At 45.3% G+C, this 19954-nt stretch overlaps 1 protein-coding gene across 1 annotated transcript in view; it reads right to left on the bottom strand.

The window, feature by feature from the left end:
- The window catches only part of LOC132901270 (E3 ubiquitin/ISG15 ligase TRIM25-like), a 51276-nt gene that overhangs the window by 19123 nt on the left and 12199 nt on the right, over window positions 1-19954 (bottom strand). Inside the window, exons 2-5 of the mRNA XM_060943586.1 lie at window positions 4882-4977; window positions 956-1189; window positions 654-767; window positions 57-96 (exon numbers count right to left, since the gene is read on the bottom strand). Coding sequence (XP_060799569.1) covers window positions 57-96; window positions 654-767; window positions 956-1189; window positions 4882-4977 — 484 coding nt within the window. The remainder of the gene's footprint in view (window positions 1-56; window positions 97-653; window positions 768-955; window positions 1190-4881; window positions 4978-19954) is intronic.

Here is a 19954-nt window from a genome sequence, read left to right as displayed (position 1 = left end):
CCTCTGAGTTGAAGTGAGTGTGTGTGTGTGTGTGTGTGTGTGTGTTTTACACCTACACTGCAGGAAATCTTCTCTGCTCTTTGGTTTTGAGGGTAAAATCATGTGAACTGCTGCAGCTGTAGAGACACAGAGACAAAATGGAGACTGAAAAATGACACGAAAACAGTTTAAAGCATGAAAATGAAAAATTAGATTCCTCACTGCTCTCAGTCAGACACGATTTAGAGATCGGCCAAAATGGCATCACACTGTGCAGCATTTGAATGTAAGAATCATGAGAAGAAGCAAAAACTTTTCCCAGCTGAAGCTCTGACAATGTGTGTGTTTTTACTTTCTGATGGATTTTATGGAGGAATTAAGGCCTCGGTTCTGATCTAATGTTCATCATATTTGTTATGTGTAAAGTTCAATAAGATGAGTTTGTGGATTTGTGATTAAGGTCCTGTTTATCTGGGAAATTTATTTGTAATTTGCACATGTAATTTCTGAGGCTAATACTAATGCTTTGTGATTTGATGCAGTTTTGTTCCTGCTTATGTTTTATTTCCGTTACATTAATTTTATGGCTCTCTTTACTGTGATACAGAACAAATGTTTGTTTGTTTACCTTGTGGATGGATTTTGTTGAATTCCTTCTCACAGATTTTCTTAACTCGTTTTTTCAGATCTGAGAGAGATTTCCTCACTCCATCAAATGAGAGATGTTGATTGACAGTGAAGCTGGGTGAGTCGTCACATCCAGGAGAAACACAGAGAGACGGGAAACTCTACAGAGAGGAAACACAGAACAGAGAAGGAGAAAAGTGTAGGAGAGGAACAAATGAATCTCAGACTGAATCAGACCAAAGACACACTTGAGATCTCAGACAGGAACATTTATTGTTGCTGTAATGAGCTTTTAGGAGGAAACTTTGTGAGGAACAGCGCCCTCTGTAGATCAGACAGTGAGTGTTACCTGGAGGAAGTGGATGTGATTGTGTGTGTGTGAAAGCTGCTCCAGCTCAGTGACTCTCCTCTGAAGATCAGCAATCTCCTGCTCCAGTTGCTTCAGGAGTCGCTCCGCTTGATTCAGTTCAGCTTTCTCCTGAGCTCTGATCAGCTCCGTCATCTCCGAGCGCTTTTTCTCCATGGAGCTGATCATCTGAGTAAAGATCCTCTCACTGTCATCTACTGCTGACTGATAACGCATCTGTTAGTACACACACACACACACACACACACACACACACACAAAAAAAAGGAGGTCAAATGGGACACTCTGTAAAAATAAACTCTCTCTCGAGATATTTGAGTTGTTTTTGTTAAACCCTGGGTTTTCATTCCTTGTTTTTTTAGTTCACCATTTTAAGGAGATACGCAGAACCTTTATTTTAAAATACATTTCTGAGTGGATAGTATCTCCATCCTTGACTCTTGTATGGTGCATAAATGGGAATAAAAAACAACTTAGCTCGACCGCAAATTTGGCATTGGAGCTGCCCCGCTGAGCCAGCCAGCCCTGAGCGTGTGACATCACTGTGGGAACCGGTTTTAAGGCCGCGGCCTTTGACAGCTATAGACCAAAGTCACATAAATAAAAATTTATGGTGAAAGTAAGAAATACCGTTACTGACTTGACTTCATTGATTGTGGGTTGACTCTCATTAAAACAGGATAGGTGTTATAACTTATGCAACATACATGTACATGCATGCATTTTCACTGATAAAATGTAAAAGGCTCATTAAATAATCAGATGAACTGAGACAATCACATTCTGAAGCAAATTAAATCAATCTTATCCCGATACCTTAAAACACACAATACAAGTTACATGTATTAATCTAAATGCAGGTAAACAACGTGTTGTTTCTGTTGTTTTGTATCCAAATGAGAGTCGGAGCTTGCCCGTCTGCGTTCTCGCTTCTTGAAGGCCGATCTTGTGGCCGATTGTTTTGAAACAATCTGACGTTCAGTTGTTCATTCAGTTCTCCGTTCATTCGCTTCTTCCACGCAAGGGCGAGATGGCAGCAATATCCAGTTTAGAAATCAGACGGCTGGTCCACTCATTCTCCATTTTCTCCATACTGAGTACTCCACCATTACTGCTCGGCTCAGCCAATTACTAAAACCCGGGACGAGACATCGCCGGTTTTAGCAACAACCACAGGGAGGTCACTGCCTGAGCGATAATAAGTGACGTCCCGTTCCATCCTGGGTTTTACCAACAACCCTCGGCTCAAACTGTGGGAGAGCTGGTGCCACTGAACTTACTTTCCTTTTAAAAAAATAATAAATACAATGTTTTCCTTTTCTTGTAGTTTTATTTAATTAATGGTACTGCACCCTCTTTCAAAACAGGCTTATAGCAAACGCTCCTCAACAGATCAGAGGTTTCGTACGAGTCTTCAGTAAAATGTGCAGAGCAGAGGAGGGACCACTTCGTAGGCGCCCAATGTGCCTGTGAACTTCTCGCAAAATGTGTCCAAATCTTTGCAGTTTGAACATTCTTGGGCCATGAATGCAACATAAATCCACCTTCTGTCATGTTGCTGCACCAGCCAGCAACACATCGACGTGACATGGCGATAAATTAGCTCAAAATGGAAGCTGGAAGTTGCAGTTACCTCTGTGTTTTAGTATAGCGGAAATGGTGATGAGACCGATAGCCTTCCTGCTGTGACCTTACAGACGTCAAGGTCATTCAAAAGAAAGAGAGAGATGTGGTGTGTGTGTGTGTGTGTGTGTGTGTGTGTGTGTGTGTGTGTGTGTGTGTTCTGAGCTAGGTGTATTTCTGTGAAACGAGAGAGAGAGGGGGAGTGAAACACAGTGTTGACACTCTTGTTGTGAATACAAACTATGACAAGAAAGATGTGTGATTATTGTCAAATTTTTGACAATATTGTATTGAACCAAAAGGTCTAGTTTTGAACATCACCTCTAACCAAAGACAGAGAGAGAGAGAGAGAGAGAGAGAGAGAGAGATGTGTGTGTGTGTGTGTGTGTGTGTGTGTGTGTGTGTGTGTGTGTGTGTGTGTGTGTGTGTGTGTGTGTGTTTCTGAGATGAGGGTAAGATTTCTGTGTGAGAGAGTGAAGGATTTGAAGTTACTGTCCAGTTCAGAACTGAGAGACAACACGAACTGCTTTGTGACAATGTTTATTGTTAAAAGCGCTATACAAATAAACTTGACTTGACTTGACGAACCAAAACTAACAATAACTAGACAGGGACACTCTAACGAGTGCAAACCCCGCCTTTTCCCTATTAAAATACATTGGGCGAAAATTTCGAAGTTCTGCCATGACCTTGACCTTTGACCTCCAAAATTTAATGGTTTCCTTCCTGGGTGATTGGCAACACATGTACAAAATTTGGTCCAAATCGATCCATTGGTTCTTGAGATATCTTGCAGACACACAGACAGACAGACAGATACACACACACACAGACTGACGCAGGTGAAAATAATAACCCCTCCGACTACTGTCGGCGGGGTTAATAACAAAGACAAGTTCTGATTCAACAGTGGCGTTATGTTTACACTCGGCAGATTTAGTCCTTGCATCTCCTCTGTCCAAACTCCAAAGGGAGAGAGTGATGTTCCTACTTTGAGTCAGTGTGTGTGTTTGTGAAGTTGGACTGTGTAGTGAGTGACTGAGTGAGTGAGGAGAGAGAGTATGATGTGATTTTTAAGTGGGTGAGTGCGAGTCTGAGTAGGTGGGTATTTGTATGTCTGTATGCAAGTGTGAGAGAGAGAGTTGATGAAGTGAGTGAATGGGGTGGAGAGTTCTTATTTGTACAAGAACTTTGCTCGTCTGTCTGTCCCCGCATTGCTAGTTCAAAAGCACCACAAAATTTAACACAATCGATGATCTTAGATAAAATATGACGTTTTTTTTCGACCTCTTCGTTGTGCCTTCTTACAGCAATGCGGTGCCCATCATCTAGCTGCGCCGCTATGCTAATCATTCCAAGCACAGCTAGCTTTACGCAGTTTCCCATGTGAACTCTTGATCTTTCCTGCTTCTTGATGCGTTCAGAGAGCTGCTTTAAGTCAGTTTGTCCAGACTGTGTCCACGTCAAATCACACCTGTTACTTTTGAAAAGGATGCAGGGGAAACAAAAAAGTGCATTGGCTGTTCCACAGCCTGTCAGCCACGACTTACGCTGGAACCAACTCCTGCAAAAAGTCCTGTTGTAGGCTTTAACTTTCTCCTTGGTTGGCTGGGTGATGTTTATTTCGGGCTTGTTGGGTCACAGCTCCTTAACATGGATTTTTTCCACCATCGTCCTTCTCGCGAAAGGGTAGTTCAACAAAGATCACACTGAATTTGGTGGAAGCTACCCCTCAACTGTCATCATCGCCATCATCTCTCTTACTGACTGACCTGAGACCTCAAGTTTATCACCATAGCAACCAAAACTTTCCCACATTTTCTGTAGCAGGGGCGAAATTTCCAGCGCCCCAAAACCATTAAATCCGGTGATGCTGATTGGCCAAATATTTATTATTTTTCCCAAGCAACCATACATGATTGGCTATTTCGCTGCACTTCTGGGGCGCTTTGACGAGTGTCCAAGAAGAGAAATGATACAAGTCTGTCGGTGGAAATTCACTGTTGAATGAGAGTCAGTTGGTGGAAATGTTGTTTAAATAATTCAGATTGCATGTAGGCACACACTATTAAGTAAAACTGACATTGATAATAACATTTGTTTATATATATATATATATTATATATATATTTTTTCCCTCCACATCTGGGAGGGCGGCGCCTGAGCACCCCCTATGGGCCAACCGCCACTGGTCTCAAGGCATTTATAAACAAAAAATGAGGCCATGGTTCTGAGTATCTCCTTTAAGCAGGTTAATTGAAACACAGCTACTCTTCACTCCTCACCTTAATAGTATCCACAGTCTGTTTCAGCTCCTGCACCTCCTTCTGCTTCTCCTGGATCCTCTGCTGGGATTTCATCTGCTCCTCCTTTAGCTCATTCTGAGACCAAATAAAATACATTTAAATACATGGCATAATCATCTACACAATTATAACCAAAAAGAAAAAAAAAACAACTAAATAAGTCAATAAAAACATTTCAATGAAAACTGGAAATATCGCCTCTAGAACTAACTAAAATTAAAAGACACCCAAAATGACGTAACTTCTATCTTCATATGTTTGCAACACTTATGATATTATAAGTTTAGTTTTCTGTGAAAATGTCAACTGATTGTTATTTCAATGTTATTTGTGTGACAGAAACATCAAAGTAGTTCAGCAATATTCTCTGGAGTGAAACTGTTCAAAAGGCAGCTGTGACTTTCAATGGGATTCACAGACAGACTGATCTGAGAAAAAACGTGATGAGTGCTTCCAGGAACGCGAAAGAGCCGCCAGATTCATTGCAACTGGCGCTTGGTGGACTGGGGTGTGATCATGGATTGAAAGGAGTTCTAGATGAGTGTGAAACTAATGATTTGGAGGAGTTTTCAGAAGAGAATGACAGTGAGAGTACTATAAAAGTGAAGGAGAAGATAAGTCAGGTAAATGGAATTTGGTTCAAAGAGCATCGAAGAAAAGAAAGGTGAAAGCTAAACAAGATGAAGCGAAAAGATCGAGGACTGATGTTAAAGTTGTGATCCGATTTCAAACCCCTTGTATAACGAACCCACTGAAAGTCAGTGAAGCCATTTATAGGCAAGTAGGTGAAGTTCGCTCCGTCACAACGTTAAAAGATGGTAACCTGTTAGTTGTTTGTCAAGATAGAGATCAGAGAATGGGATTAATGAAGCTTAAAACTTTACTGGGGAAACACGTTAAAGCCCAAGACTGGGAAGAAAGAGGTAAAGTAATGGCGGTGATATCAGGTGTATCGACTGACTTGTTAGAGGATGATATTAAAAGCAATGTTAAAGGAGTTAAAATCAACAAAGTCAAGCATTTGCCAGTAATTAGGAATGGAACTAAAGGACCAAGTTTGTCTGTCTTGTTAGTGTTGGATGAGGTTAAGATGCCTGAGCAGATCATGATTGGATATTTAAGTTATATAACGAGGCCTTACATCCCCCCACCAATTAGATGCTTTAAATGTCAGCGATATGGACACATTTCTTCTGCGTGCAAGTCAAAACCTAGGTGTGCTAGATGTGGAGGTGAACATGAATATGGTAAATGTGAGGAAGGAACAAAACTGTGGAGGTGAACACAGTGTGGCCTATAAAGGGTGCGAGATGTATAAAAGAGCAATTCAAGTGCAAAGTGTTAAGGTGAAAGAGAGCGTTACTTATGCCCAAGCTATTAAGTCAAGTCAAGTCAAGTTTATTTGTATAGCGCTTTTAACAATAAACATTGTTGCAAAGCAGCTTTACAGAATTTGAACAACTTAAAACATGAGCTAATTTTATCCCTAATCTGTCCCCAATGAGCAAGCCTGTGGCGACGGTGGCAAGGAAAAACTCCCTCAGACGACATGAGGAAGAAACCTCGAGAGGAACCAGACTCAAAAGGAAACCCATCCTCATTTGGGCAACAACAGACAGCCTGACTATAATATTAACAGTTTTAACATGAGGACAGTTTCGTTGATGTTATAACTCTCCATTGATGGAAACTTGAGTGCAAAATTGATTCATGATAACTGCAGTCCTAAAGTTAGCAAGACAACTGTAGTCCTCAGCCATAAAAGCATTATTGTAAGAGTCAAGAGCATCCTCCAGGTATAACCCTCAACTATCCTCATGGGGCCATCCTTCACAGGAGCGATGCGATAAAACTCTGACCAGACACAGGGCACCATGATGGATCAAGCTGGTCCGAGGGGCAGAAGAGGCCAGCATCTCAATCCCAGGACCAACATGTAACTCAGAGGGACAGATTGGGGGGAAGAGAGAGAGAGAAAGAAAACACATGTTGTTAGGTATGCCCTAAAAATGACAAGTATTAAATCTGTGTGGTAGGCTCACAGAGATGAGAGTCTTGACATCAGGCATAACACACAACAATGGCATGTTAATATGGTAAAAAATATATCATGACCTGCTCTGACTGGATGCTTGATTGGGTGATGGGAGCACACTCCTCAGCAATGATGAGATGCAGATGGGACCCTTAGGGCTGGCCAAGACAATTCAGTTATATTTCACCGGGTCTGGGACATGCGACAGAAGTCTGACGGCCGATTCCCTGCAGGCTACGATAGCCAGTCGAGGTCTCCACCCTCTCCACCAAAAGATTTCCTGTTGACTCCATGTAACTCAGAGGGACAGATTTGGGGTGGGGGAGGGGGGAGGGAAAGAAAACCCAGGTTGTTAGGTATGCCCAATGTCACCTGAATAAGTAGGAGCAGTATACATATTGCACCGAGTACAAGCAGGGACTCCGGCAACTAACTAAGACAGCATAACTAAAAGGAGAGAGCCAGAAGGTAACACAGGCATGAGGGAGCCCCGGGACATAAAGCAGCCAGCCACTACACCATCAACAAACTCGAGTGAGCAAGCAAGTGGGGACTGACAGCATCCATACATCCCAGTTTACCAAAACACTCTATGTCTGAGGACCCTCTAGATCGACACCTTTACCTCATAAACACCATTAACAAAAGGCTTGACTAAACAGATATGTTTTCAGCCTAGACTTAAATGCTGAGACTGTGTCTGATTCCCAAACATTACTTGGAAGGCTGTTCCATAACTGTGGGGCTTTGTAAGAAAAGGCTCTGCCCCCTGATGTAACCTTCACTATACGAGGTACCAGCAGATAGCCTGCACCTTTTGATCTAAGTAGGCGTGGCGGGTCATAGAGGAGCAGAAGTTCACTCAGGTACTGTGGTGCAAGACCATTTAGTGCTTTAAAGGTCAATATTAGTATTTTATAATCAATATGAAATTTGATTGGGAGCCAATGCAGTGTGGATAAGACAGGCGTGATGTGGTCATATTTTCTAGTTCTAGTAAGGACTCTTGCTGCTGCATTTTGAACTAACTGGAGCTTATTTATGCACTTATTGGAACATCCAGACAGTGAGGCATTACAATAATCCAACCTGGAGGTAACGAAAGCATGGACTAGTTTTTCTGCGTCATGCAATGACATTAAATTTCTTATCTTTGCAATATTTCTGAGATGAAAGAAAGCTATCCAGGTGATGTTATCAATGTGAGTTTTGAATGAAAGACTGGGGTCAATAATCACTCTGAGGTCTTTTACTGCTGAACATGAAGAAACAGAAAGGCCATCCAGAGTCACTGTGTAATCAGAAAACTTACTTCTAGCTGTATGTGGTCCTAGCACAAGTACTTCAGTCTTGTCAGAGTTAAGCAGAAGGAAATTAATAAGCATCCAGTGTCTATTGTCCTTAACACATTCCTCAATTCTATTAAGCTGGTGTCTCTCATCAGGTTTTGCAGAGACATACAACTGTGTGTCATCAGCATAACAGTGGAAACTAATACAATGTTTACGAATAATATCACCCAGAGGTAACATATATAGAGAAAAAAGCAGTGGACCCAAGACAGAACCTTGTGGAACACCAAACTTTACCTTGGTACGTCTAGAAATATCACCATTTATATCAACATACTGATAACGATCAGTTAGATAAGACCTGAGTCAGGAGAGGGCCAGTCCCTTAACTCCCACAACATTTTCTAGTCTATCCAGAAGAATGGAATGATCAGTGGTATCAAATGCTGCACTAAGGTCAAGCAACACAAGTAGCGAGACACAGCCCTGATCAGACGCCAACAGTAGGTCGTTTACTACTTTAACCAGTGCTGTCTCTGTGCTATGATGAGGTCTAAATCCTGACTAATACATTTCATGGATGTTATTCCTATGTAAATATGAGCATAACTGCTGTGCCACAGCTTTTTCAAGGATCTTGGAGATAAAGGGGAGGTTTGATATTGGCCGATAATTGGACAGCTGACAGGGATCATGGTCAGGTTTTTTAATCAGGGGTTTGATAACTGCTAGTTTAAAGGATTTGGGTACATAGACAATCATAAGAGAAGAATTTATTATTTTTAGAAGCGGTTCAATTACTCCAGGCATTATCTGTTTGAATAGATGTGTAGGTAAGGGATCTAGTATGCAAGTTGAGGCTTTTGATGTAGAGATTAATGAAAGTAATTCAGTTTCTTTTAGGGGAGTGAAACATTCTAACTGATGATCCGATACAGTTATATAGTTAACTACAAGGTCACTTTCATTGTCTGACCTTAAATTAGTAGTTTGAATTTTTTGTCGGATATTCTCAATTTTGTCATTAAAAAAATTCATGAAGTCTGTGGCAGCGGGGGCGTGGTCAAGCACCGGTCTGTGACAGGAGGGCGGAGTTGGGGAAGGTAAGTGGCAGAATCGCTTCACCTGAGTGTCATTAACCTGTGTTTTGTGTGTGTTCTCCCCAGTAAACCGCCCTACTTAAGGAGGGAAAGGGAGAGCGGAAGGGAGCTTCTTCCCCGGCAGAGCCGACAGTGTGTGTGTCTCTCTCTGCCTGCGTGATTTAAAAACATTGTTAGACTGAAAAGTTCGGCAATAAAGCCATCTGGAAAACCTTGATCTCTGTCCTGCCGTCCTCTGTGCTCCACCCACACGCTATTCGCGCTACAAAGTCGTTGCTACTACATACTGCAGGTGTGCATGTGTCGATAGTGGACTTATTAAAGCCATTAAAGCTTTTAAAAAGGAAGCTATTAAAAAGGTTGACAAAGAAAACCAAGCAAAATCAAGGGTTAAAGGAAGTATGACTCCTGTAGTTTTACCCCGAGTCAAACTCAAACAACTCTGAAATGCTGTAAAGTAACTGAAGAGACTTTAATTGTGGAGAAGAAAAATTTAATTGCCGTTATGGTGGAAGTGGTTAATTGCTCAGCCCAAGTAGAATTGACAGAATTAAAATAATTATAAAAGCAGCAGAAAAGTATCTAGAGATTCATGAATTGTCAGTTGATTCCATTCACAATATGGTATTAGGGGTATCTGATAGTCAAGCACCATGTGGCAGTTTATAATGACTATCTATTCTACAGTGGAATGCCAGGAGCTTAATTGCTAATGGTCAGAAACTAAAACACTTTATTGAGGAACAAGTTGTTAAACCAAACATTATCTATCTGTATACAGGAAACCTGGTTAAAACTGTTGTGTTGTTCAAGACAATAATGATGATGACTTGTGCCGCTTTTCCACTACAAACGCGGCTGAGCCATGCCGTGCTGAGTTGAGCTGAGTCGAGCTGAGCGGGGCTGTTGGAGTTGCATTTCGACTACAACCGCGCTGAACCGTGCTGGCTGGAAGTGGGTGGACACATTGGGTGGAGTTAGTGAAAGTGGGTGGACGTCACGTGATGTCGTTAAGCAGCGCAAACAGTGACATCAGTGACAGTGGCGGAACAAGTCAGAGCCGGGCCGGGGGCGGGGCAAATGACCGGGCCCTTTATTAAAGCTCATCATAACATCATTTTAGGCTACAAAATGTCCGCAGCTGCGGTGTTTACCAATTTCAACACTACCGGGTGCAACTATGTTATTTAGTACATCAAGTCCTTCAAACGAACATGTAACTCAGAAACAAAAAACATTAGGATACTGTACATGGCTCATAATAAAACATCAATAGCCTACTGCGCGCATTATTTGAAGGGCATACGGCGAGCCTTGCGCTCCGCGAACTCGTCCACGATGCTCTGTATGTCACTGATTCAGTGATCTTTTAAGCGGTAGTCTCACGACCCGGAGAGTAAACAATAAACATGGAGGACATGGAGTCGTTAGTGTTGCTGGTCTTGGTGCTGTGGCTTGTTGTCACCGACAACGCGGACAGATACTGGCAAGAGCGTATAGATGAGGCGAGGCGCATAAGGCTTCAGAAATTCTCGTAATTCGTAATTATTCTCCTTCCGGGTTTGCGGTGTTTACAGATCCCAGCGCGCTCACGGGGCGTGTGTGGGCATGTGAGGACACTCCTCCTCACCAATCAGTGCACAGGGGAGTGTCTGCTCACGCCCCCAACCTCAGTCGGCACGGTTTGGCTCGCTTCAGCCCCACTCCAAAACGGTGCGAGTTTTAGGGGCTAAGCAGGGCTGAAGCGAGCTGAGTCGTGCTGGTTTTTGGTAGTCGAAACGCGAGCCGTGTCGGGCTGAAGCGAGCTGAAGCGAGCTGAAGTGAGCTGAAAAAGGGTAGTGGAAAAGAGCCATTGGTTCTCATTCCATAAGCTTTACTGAACAATGTTTCAATTCAACTTCCGCATATCTACATGAGATCGCCCTCGAGTGACCCGGAAACCTATTACCCGTAACCTCCACAGGTCAAATCCAAAAACAATATTTATTAGATTACACCACATCCCCCTTAAAGTTGATGAGAACATTAGTTGTGTCTCCTTAAAGTTCCTCTCAACATAAGGTAATCACAATCAGTATTTTCCTTAAACTAGCCTACAAAACTTTTCCCTTTCACATGTTCAAATAAAATCACATAGCATTCCATAACATTGGTCTCTTATTTAAACATAACATTTAAACCACATTGCTAACCTTATAACCTTGGCATTTTATATAATTCAAACTTGTGCCTTTGTTTTTTCCTCATACATTTTTTTCACAGATTTAATCTATCTGGTTTCTTTATTTTTCTGGCTGACCTTGATCTTATAATGTCAGGTGTGTTCACGGACTTTGTGACTAATGGAGGAGTCTCTACACCAGCGTCTGATTCTGGAGTCTGGTCAGGTTGTTGCTCACACTGTGACCCTGACTCCGGCATTGGAATCGGGTGCCAACGATTCCGCCTCAGTGTCCCTTGTGGTCCTTTGACCAGGTAGGATCGTGGACTGCTGTGTACGGATGTCACTTTATCCTCTTCCGCTGCATCTGAAATCCAGACATTGTCTCCAGGTGACAGCTTACCCAGATCTCGTACCCTGTGTCTGCTGTTGAAGCATTTTGCACCTGCCCACCTCTTCTCCCTCTCCTTATGCTGAAGCACTTGGAGGTCTGGAAGCGCCGGCTGCAGCCTCTCAGGTAAGATAGGCAATGTGGTGCGCAAGCGTCGTCCCATGAGTAATTCAGCAGGGCTGTAACCATTGCTCAATGGTGTTGCTCTGTATGCTAACAGGGCTTGATAGGGGTCTGTGGCTTTCTTAAGCAAGCTTTTGACCATTTGCACAGCACGTTCGGCTTCACCGTTACTCTATGGATATTTAGGACTGCTAAAAGCAATAGTTGGTTGCAAATGCCTTCATCTCATGTCCAGAGAACTATGGGCCATTGTCACTTATAAAGGTCTCTGGGATACCATGGCATGCAAACATTGACTTCAGATGAACGATAACATCCATGGACCTTGTAGGGCTATCTCTATATATCTAGAAAAGTAGTCAACCACTAGCAGGTAAGTCTTTTCTTTTAAGATGAAAAGGTCTGCACCTAGTTTTTGCCAAGGCCTATCTGGAAGTTTGGTTGGCATCAGGGGCTCTTTTGAATTAACCCTCTCTTTGATGCATTCTCTGCATTTGAGTACCATCTCCCTTATCTGACTACTCAGTCCAGGCCACCATACAGTCTGGCTTGCCCTCTCCCTGCATTTTACTACACCCTGGTGGCCTTCGTGTACTTTCTCAAGAACCCCATCTCTCATATTAGCGGGTATGACTAACCTTGAGCCACGCAGGAGTAGTCCATTATGCACGCTTAGGGCTGCTCTCTTGTGCCAGTAGTGTTTGACTGGCCCCTGTAGATGGTTCCTGTCCGGCCAACCTTCTACACAATATTTCATGACTTGTGCGCAGACATCATCATCCTGTAACTGTTCACGGAGCTCTGTCAGGTATCTGTTGCTGGTCGGGAGGTTTTCCAGCAAAGACTCCACATAGATATTTGTGTCCTCCATTAAGTCAGTATCACTTCTGGTAACTGCATTTTTCAGTGGGGAACATGAAAGAGTATCAGCTGTGGTGAGGCTTTTTCCAGGTTTGTGATTGATGAGGCACTGCTACTCAATCTGACGCATCTTGAACCTCTGAATTCGTGGTGGCAATGCATCCAGAGCCTGACCTCCAAGTAGGCTCACCAGAGGTTTATGGTCAGTTTCGAGTTCAAAGTGTAGTCCGAATATAAAGTCACTAAATCTCTCGCAGGCCCATGTCAAGGCTAGCGCTTCCTTCTCTAGCTGGGCGTATCGCTGTTCTGTCCCAGTCAGTGACCTGGAAACATAAGCGACTGGAAACCACATCTCTGCATCCTTCTGTAGCAGTACTGCCCCTAGGCCATAGGATGAGGCATCTGCTGAGATCTTCAGTGGTTTGCTGGGATCATACAGTTGGAGAACTGGTGCAATGGAGAGGTCACGCTTCAGACTGCAGAACACCTGCTGTTCGTGACCCCAGCACCATAGGTTCTTCTTGGATAGGAGGTCTCTTAGTGGCTTGTCCTTTTCAGACAGGTTTGGGATGAACTTCCCAAGCTGGTTCATCATTCCAAGAAAGCTCCTCAGCTCACTTATGTTCGTTGGCTCTCTCATGTCTTGTATGGCTTTTGTTTTATCTGGATCAGGTTTCACCCTGTCTGCTGGGATGATGTGCCCTAAAAACTTCACCTCTCTTCTCCCAAACTCATACTTCGACATGTTGAGCGTGACACCAGCTTTTTCTGCTCGATCCAGGACTGCATGTACTATAGCGTCGTGCTGCTCCTTTGTAGCTCCCCAGATAAGGATGTTGTCCACATGGCAGACCACACCGTTCAAGCCTGCTGTGACTTCAGATGTCATCCTATTCTGGAAATGCTCGGGGGCAGAGTTTATTCCAAAGGGTGGTCTGTTAAAGTGGTAATGCCCAAATGGCATAATAAAGGTGGTGAAGCGAGCTGATTCTTTAGACAGGGGTATCTGCCAAAAGCCCATGTTGGCGTCGAGCTTGGAAAAGTACCGTGCCCCTGTCAGCATACATAGGGTGTGTTCAACGGATGGCAAAATGAACTTTTCCCTGCATACTGACTGATTCAGGGGTGTCATGTCCACACAAATTCGGACTTCATCTTTATTCTTTTTTGGAGCTACCACCATTCCACAACACCACTCTGTTGGTGCCTCGACATGGCTGATGACCCCTAGTTTTTCCATCCTCTCTAATTCCTGCTTCACCTTGCCCATGAGAGGCAATGGTACTCGCCGTGGGACTTTAAGAGAGAAAGGTTTGGCATCTGGCTTGAGTCTTATCGTGTAGGGCTTCTGGACCAGCCCCAGTCCATCACAGAGTTTAGGATATGTCTTCCTAACTGTCTCTTGGTCTATACTGTCGACTCTAGTTACCAGTTTAAGTCTCACTGAAGCTGGCCTGCTCAAAAGACCAACATAGGTCTCTAACCACGTAGATTTTCTCTGTGGTGTTCCTCTCCTTATACGTGAGTGTTTCGGTGGCTGACCCCAGGACCATCAGTTTCGCACCACCAGGACCATACAGCTGTTTTGGGTCTTCCTGTAGCTTTTCATCTCTGTGCATGACTGTTTTATATACCTGCTCGGGTATGGCTGTTACATCGGCACTGGTATCTATTTTAAAAGTTACCTTGCTGCCTCGTAAGTTTATGTCCGCCATCCATGGCTCCTCACCAGAAGACACCACTCCTAGGAACAGTCCATCCATGTCCTCTGCAAGTTCATTCACTGTGGTGGATAGTCTACACACTCTCCCATAGTGTCCTCTTTTGCCACAGTTGTGGCATTCAGTGTTTTTAGCAGGACACTGAACAGCTGGATGGGATGGAGATTTACCACATTTGTGGCATGCTTTGCTTTCAGTTGCACTCTGTGCCATTTTCTTAGCTTTCAGATTTCCCGGAGTCTGTCCTTTTCCTTTCATTTGCTTAGCATTGGGCAGTTTCCCTCTGTTTTTGTGCAGTGCATCTACAGTTGCTTTAACAGTACTCAACTCTCCCCTCAAGTCAGTTTGTTGCCTCTTTACTTCCTCTGACTGCTTAGCCATGGTGATCGCTTTCGTGAGAGTGAGTTCCTGGTCGAGTTGCATTTTCTCTGACAGTGTTGAATCCTTTAGTCCAACCACTAATTGGTCTCTCAAAAGTTCGTCATGCAATTCACCATACTCACAGCTCTCTGCTAGTGCATAAAGTGATGTGAGGAATGCATCCTTGGTTTCTGTGGGCTGCTGCACCCTTTTGTTAAACCTGGCCCATTCGTAAATCACATTTTTCTTCGGTACGAAATATTTATCAAATCCCGTTTTTACTGCGTTGTATTGCTGACGCTGCTAGCTAGTTAGCTCGCTAGTTATCTACATGAGGTTGCCCTCTAGTGACCTGGAAACCTATTACCCATAACCTCCACAGGTCAAATCCAAAAACAATACAATATTTATTAGATTACACCACAAAAACCATCACTTGATTTAATAATATATGGATACATAGCAGTGCGTAAAGACAGGGATACTGCAGGAGGTGGAGTGGCCACATTTATTCAGCAGGGGATTAATTACAGAGCTTTAAATATAGATAAAAAGGTTGAAGTAGTTCTGCTTGAGATTTGGGTCAGTAAAACTAAGATTAAAATTATCAACTTTTATAACCCTGGTAAAAGACTCTTGAGAGATGCGCTATATGGTATGTGTGAGGGGATAAATGGAAAGTTAGTATTGTGTGGAGATTTTAATGCACATAACACTCTGTGGGGAGGTACTAAGGTGGATGAAAATGGGAGTGCTATTGAGGAGTTTCTGGATGATTACAAGTTGGTTTGTTTAAATGATGGAAGGAACACTAGCTTTGATGCATCTCATGGAACAGAATCAGCAATAGATCTTACAATAGTATCTGATCAGATAGCAGGGGTAAGTGAGTGGGAGGTTAATGAAAAGTCTCTTGGTAGTGATCGCTATATTGTTTGGTTAAGTATTAGAAATCAAAATGTGTTCCTTGAAGAAAATTGGTTTCCAAGATGGAAAATGAGAGAAGCAAATTGGGGGTTATATAGCATGAAGGCAAGCGGTAGGCTGATGGGAATAATGTCAGATATGAGTAATGATGTTGATGAGTTAAACTCAATCATTACAAATATATTATGTGAGTCAGCAGAAGAGGTTCTTGGCAAATCTTCTGGGATGAGGAAAAAGAGAATGGTACCTTGGTGGTCAGATGATTGTAAGGAAGCAATTAAAGCTAGAAATAAAGCTTTCAAAACTGTTAAATCAAACCATTCCTATACCAATTTAATGGAATACAAAAAAAATCACATTCAAAGGTTAAAAGAATTATAAGAGAAGCTAAAAGGAAATATTGGCGTGATTTCTGTTCTAAAATAGGGGCAGAAGTCAAAGTGGATGATATGTGGAGCGTGATTAAAAAGATGGGAGGCATTAGAAGGGAGTTTTCCTTACCTGTGATTAAAAACAATTATGTGGAGGCAGTCACTAATCATGATGGTATATGTTATAAAATGATTAATGAAGTCAATGACGTGGCTAAATATGTAATTTTCTCGTCTCGTCTTCTTCCGCTTATCCGGGACCGGGTCGTGGAGGCAGCAGTCTAAGCATGGAAGCCCAAACTTCCCTTTCCCCAGACACCTCGGCCAGCTCCTCAGGAAGAACACCGAGGCGTTCCCAGGCCAGCCGAGAAACATAGTCCCTCCAGCATGTCCTGGGTCTTCCCCGGGGCCTCCTCCCGGGGGGACATGCCTGGAACACTTCCCCAGGGAGGCATCCAGGAGGCATCCGAAAAAGATGCCCGAGCCACCTCAGCTGATTCCTCTCGATGTGGAGGAGCAGCAGCTCTACTCCGAGCTCCTCCCGAGTGACTGTGCTTCTCACCCCATCTCTAAGGGAGCGCCCAGCCACCCTGCGAAGGAAACTCCTTTCGGCCGCTTGTATCCGCGATCTTGTTCTTTCTGTCATTACCCAAAGCTCATGACCAGAGGTAAGAGTCGGAACATAGATCGACCGGTAAATTGAGAGCTTCGCCTTTTGGCTCAGCTCCTTCTTCACCATGACGGATCGGTAAAGCGACCGCATCACTGCGGAGGCTGCACCGATCCGCCTGCCGATCTCACGCTCCATCCTTCCCTCACTCGTGAACAAGATCCCGAGATACTTAAACTCCTCCACTTGAAGCAGGACTTCTCCACCAACCTGGAGAGGGCAAGCCACCCTTTTCTGGTCGAGAACCATGGCCTCGGACTTGGAGGTGCTGATTCTCATCCCAGCCGCTTCACACTTGACTGCAAACCGCCCCAGTGCATGCTGAAGGTCCTGGTTTGAAGAAGCCAACAGGACAACATCATCCGCAAAAAGCAGAGATGAAATCCTGTGGTTCCCAAACAGGATTCCTTCCGGCCCCTGGCTGCGCCTAGAAATTCTGTCCATAAAAATTATGAACAGAACTGGTGACAAAGGGCAGCCCTGCCGGAGTCCAACATGCACTGGGAACAGGTCTGACTTACTGCCGGCAATGCGAACCAGACTCCTGCTCCATTCGTACAGGGACCGGACAGCCCTTAGCAAAGAGCCCTGAACCCCATACTCCCGAAGCACCCCCCACAGAATACCACGGGGGACATGGTTGAATGCCTTCTCCAAATCCACAAAGCACATGTGGACTGGTTGGGCAAACTCCCATGAACCCTCGAGCACCCTATGAAGGGTATAGAGCTGGTCCAGTGTTCCACGACCAGGACGAAAACCGCATTGTTCCTCCTGGATCCGAGGTTCGACTATTGGTCGAATTCTCCTCTCCAGTACCCTGGAGTAAACTTTCCCTGGGAGGCTGAGAAGTGTGATTCCCCTATAATTGGAGCACACTCTCCAGTCCACTTTCTTAAAAAGAGGGACCACCACCCCAGTCTGCCACTCCAGAGGCACTGTCCCCGAGCGCCACGCGATGTTGCAGAGGCGTGTCAACCAAGACAGCCCCACAACATCCAGAGACTTGAGATACTCAGGGCGGATCTCATCCACCCCCGGTGCCTTGCCACCGAGGAGCTTGCAAACCACCTCAGTGACTTCGGCTTGGGTAATGGATGAGTCCACCTCTGAGTCATCAGCCTCAGTCTCCTCAGTGGAAGACATGACGGTGGGATTGAGGAGATCCTCAAAGTATTCCTTCCACCGCCCGACAACTTCCCCAGTCGAGGTCAACAGCTCCCCACCCGCACTGTAAACAGTGTTGGCGGAGTACTGCTTCCCCCTCCTGAGGCGCCGGACGGTTTGCCAGAATTTCTTCGAGGCCGACCGATAGTCCTTCTCCATGGCCTCCCCGAACTCCTCCCAGTTCCGAGTTTTTGCCTCCGCAACTGCCTGAGCTGCAGTACGCCTGGCCTGCCGATACCCGTCAGCTGCCTCAGGAGTCCCGGAGGTCAACATGGCCCGATAGGACTCCTTCTTCAGCTTGACGGCATCCCTTACTTCCGGTGTCCACCACCGGGTTCGGGGATTGCCGCCATGACAGGCACCGGAGACCTTGCGGCCACAGCTCCGAACAGCTGCGTCCACAATGGAGGTAGAGAACATGGTCCACTCAGACTCAATGTCCCCCGCCTCCCTCGGAAGCTGGGAAAAGCTCTCCCGGAGGTGGGAGTTAAAGACCTCCCCAACAGAGTGCTCGGCCAGACGTTCCCAGCAGACCCTCACCATACGTTTGGGCCTGCCAGGTCTGTCCAGCTTCCTCCTCCGCCAGCAGATCCAACTCACCACCAGGTGGTGATCAGTTGACAGCTCAGCCCCTCTCTTCACCCGAGTGTCCAAGACATAGGGCCGGAGATCAGATGAAACGACTACAAAGTCGATCATCGACCTCTGACCTAAGGTGTCCTGGTGCCACGTGCACTTATGGACACCCCTATGCTCGAACATGGTGTTCGTTATGGACAAACCGTGACTAGCACAGAAGTCCAATAACAAAACACCACTCGGGTTCAGATCGGGGAGGCCGTTCCTCCCAACCACGCCCCTCCAGGTGTCACTGTCGTCACCCATGTGAGCATTGAAGTCCCCCAGTAGCACAATGGAGTCCCCAGTCTGAGCACCCCTCAGTACCTCTCCCAGGGACTCCAAGAAGGCCGGATACTCTATACTGCTATTTGGCCCGTAGGCACAAACAACAGCAAGAGCCCTCTCCCCAATCCGAAGGCGCAGAGAGGCGACCCTCTCATTCACTGGGGTAAACTCCAACACATGGCGGCTGAGCTGGGGAGCTATAAGCAAGCCCACACCAGCCTGCCGCCGCTCACCACGGGCGACTCCAGAGAAGTGGAAAGTCCAGCCCCTCTCGAGGAGCTGGGTTCCAGAGCCCAAGCTGTGCGTGGAGGTGAGCCCGACTATCTCTAGCCGGTACCTCTCAACCTCCCGCACAAGCTCAGGCTCTTTCCCCCCCAGCGAAGTGACATTCCATGTCCCAACAGCCAGCCGCTGTGTCCGGGGATCAGGTCGTCGAGGCCCCTGCCTTCTACTGCCACCCAATCCACACTGCACCAAACCCCTACTGCTACCTCTGTGGGTGGTGAACCCACAGGAGGTCGGGCCCACGTCACCTCTTCAGGCTGAGCCTGGCCGGGCCCCATGGGCAAAGGCCCGGCCACCAAGCGCTCGCATACGAGCCCCAACCCCGGGCCTGGCTCCAGGGTGGGGCCCCGGCTGCGTCATACCGGGCGACGTCACGGTCCTTGCTTTTTTCTCCATCGGGGTTTTTGGTGAACTGCTCTTGGTCTCGCCTGTCACCTAGGACCTGTCTGCCTTGGGAAACCCTGACAGGGGCATAATGCCCCCGACAACATAGCTCCTAGGATCATTCAAGCACACAAACCCCTCCACCACAATAAGGTGGCAGTTCTAGGAGAGGAGGAGCATATATGTAATTTTACGTCTTATTAAAAAGATTTGGGAGCAAGGTAGATTGCCTTTGTGTTGGAAACATTCTGTAGTGGTTCCGATTGGAAAACCTGGGAAGGATAAAACTGAAGTTAAA

Source organism: Neoarius graeffei, chromosome 17 (assembly GCF_027579695.1).
Source record: "Neoarius graeffei isolate fNeoGra1 chromosome 17, fNeoGra1.pri, whole genome shotgun sequence".
Lineage (NCBI taxonomy): Eukaryota > Metazoa > Chordata > Actinopteri > Siluriformes > Ariidae > Neoarius > Neoarius graeffei.
The sequence above is the reverse complement of the archived record's forward strand: the minus strand, read 5'-3'. Positions and strand labels throughout refer to the sequence as shown.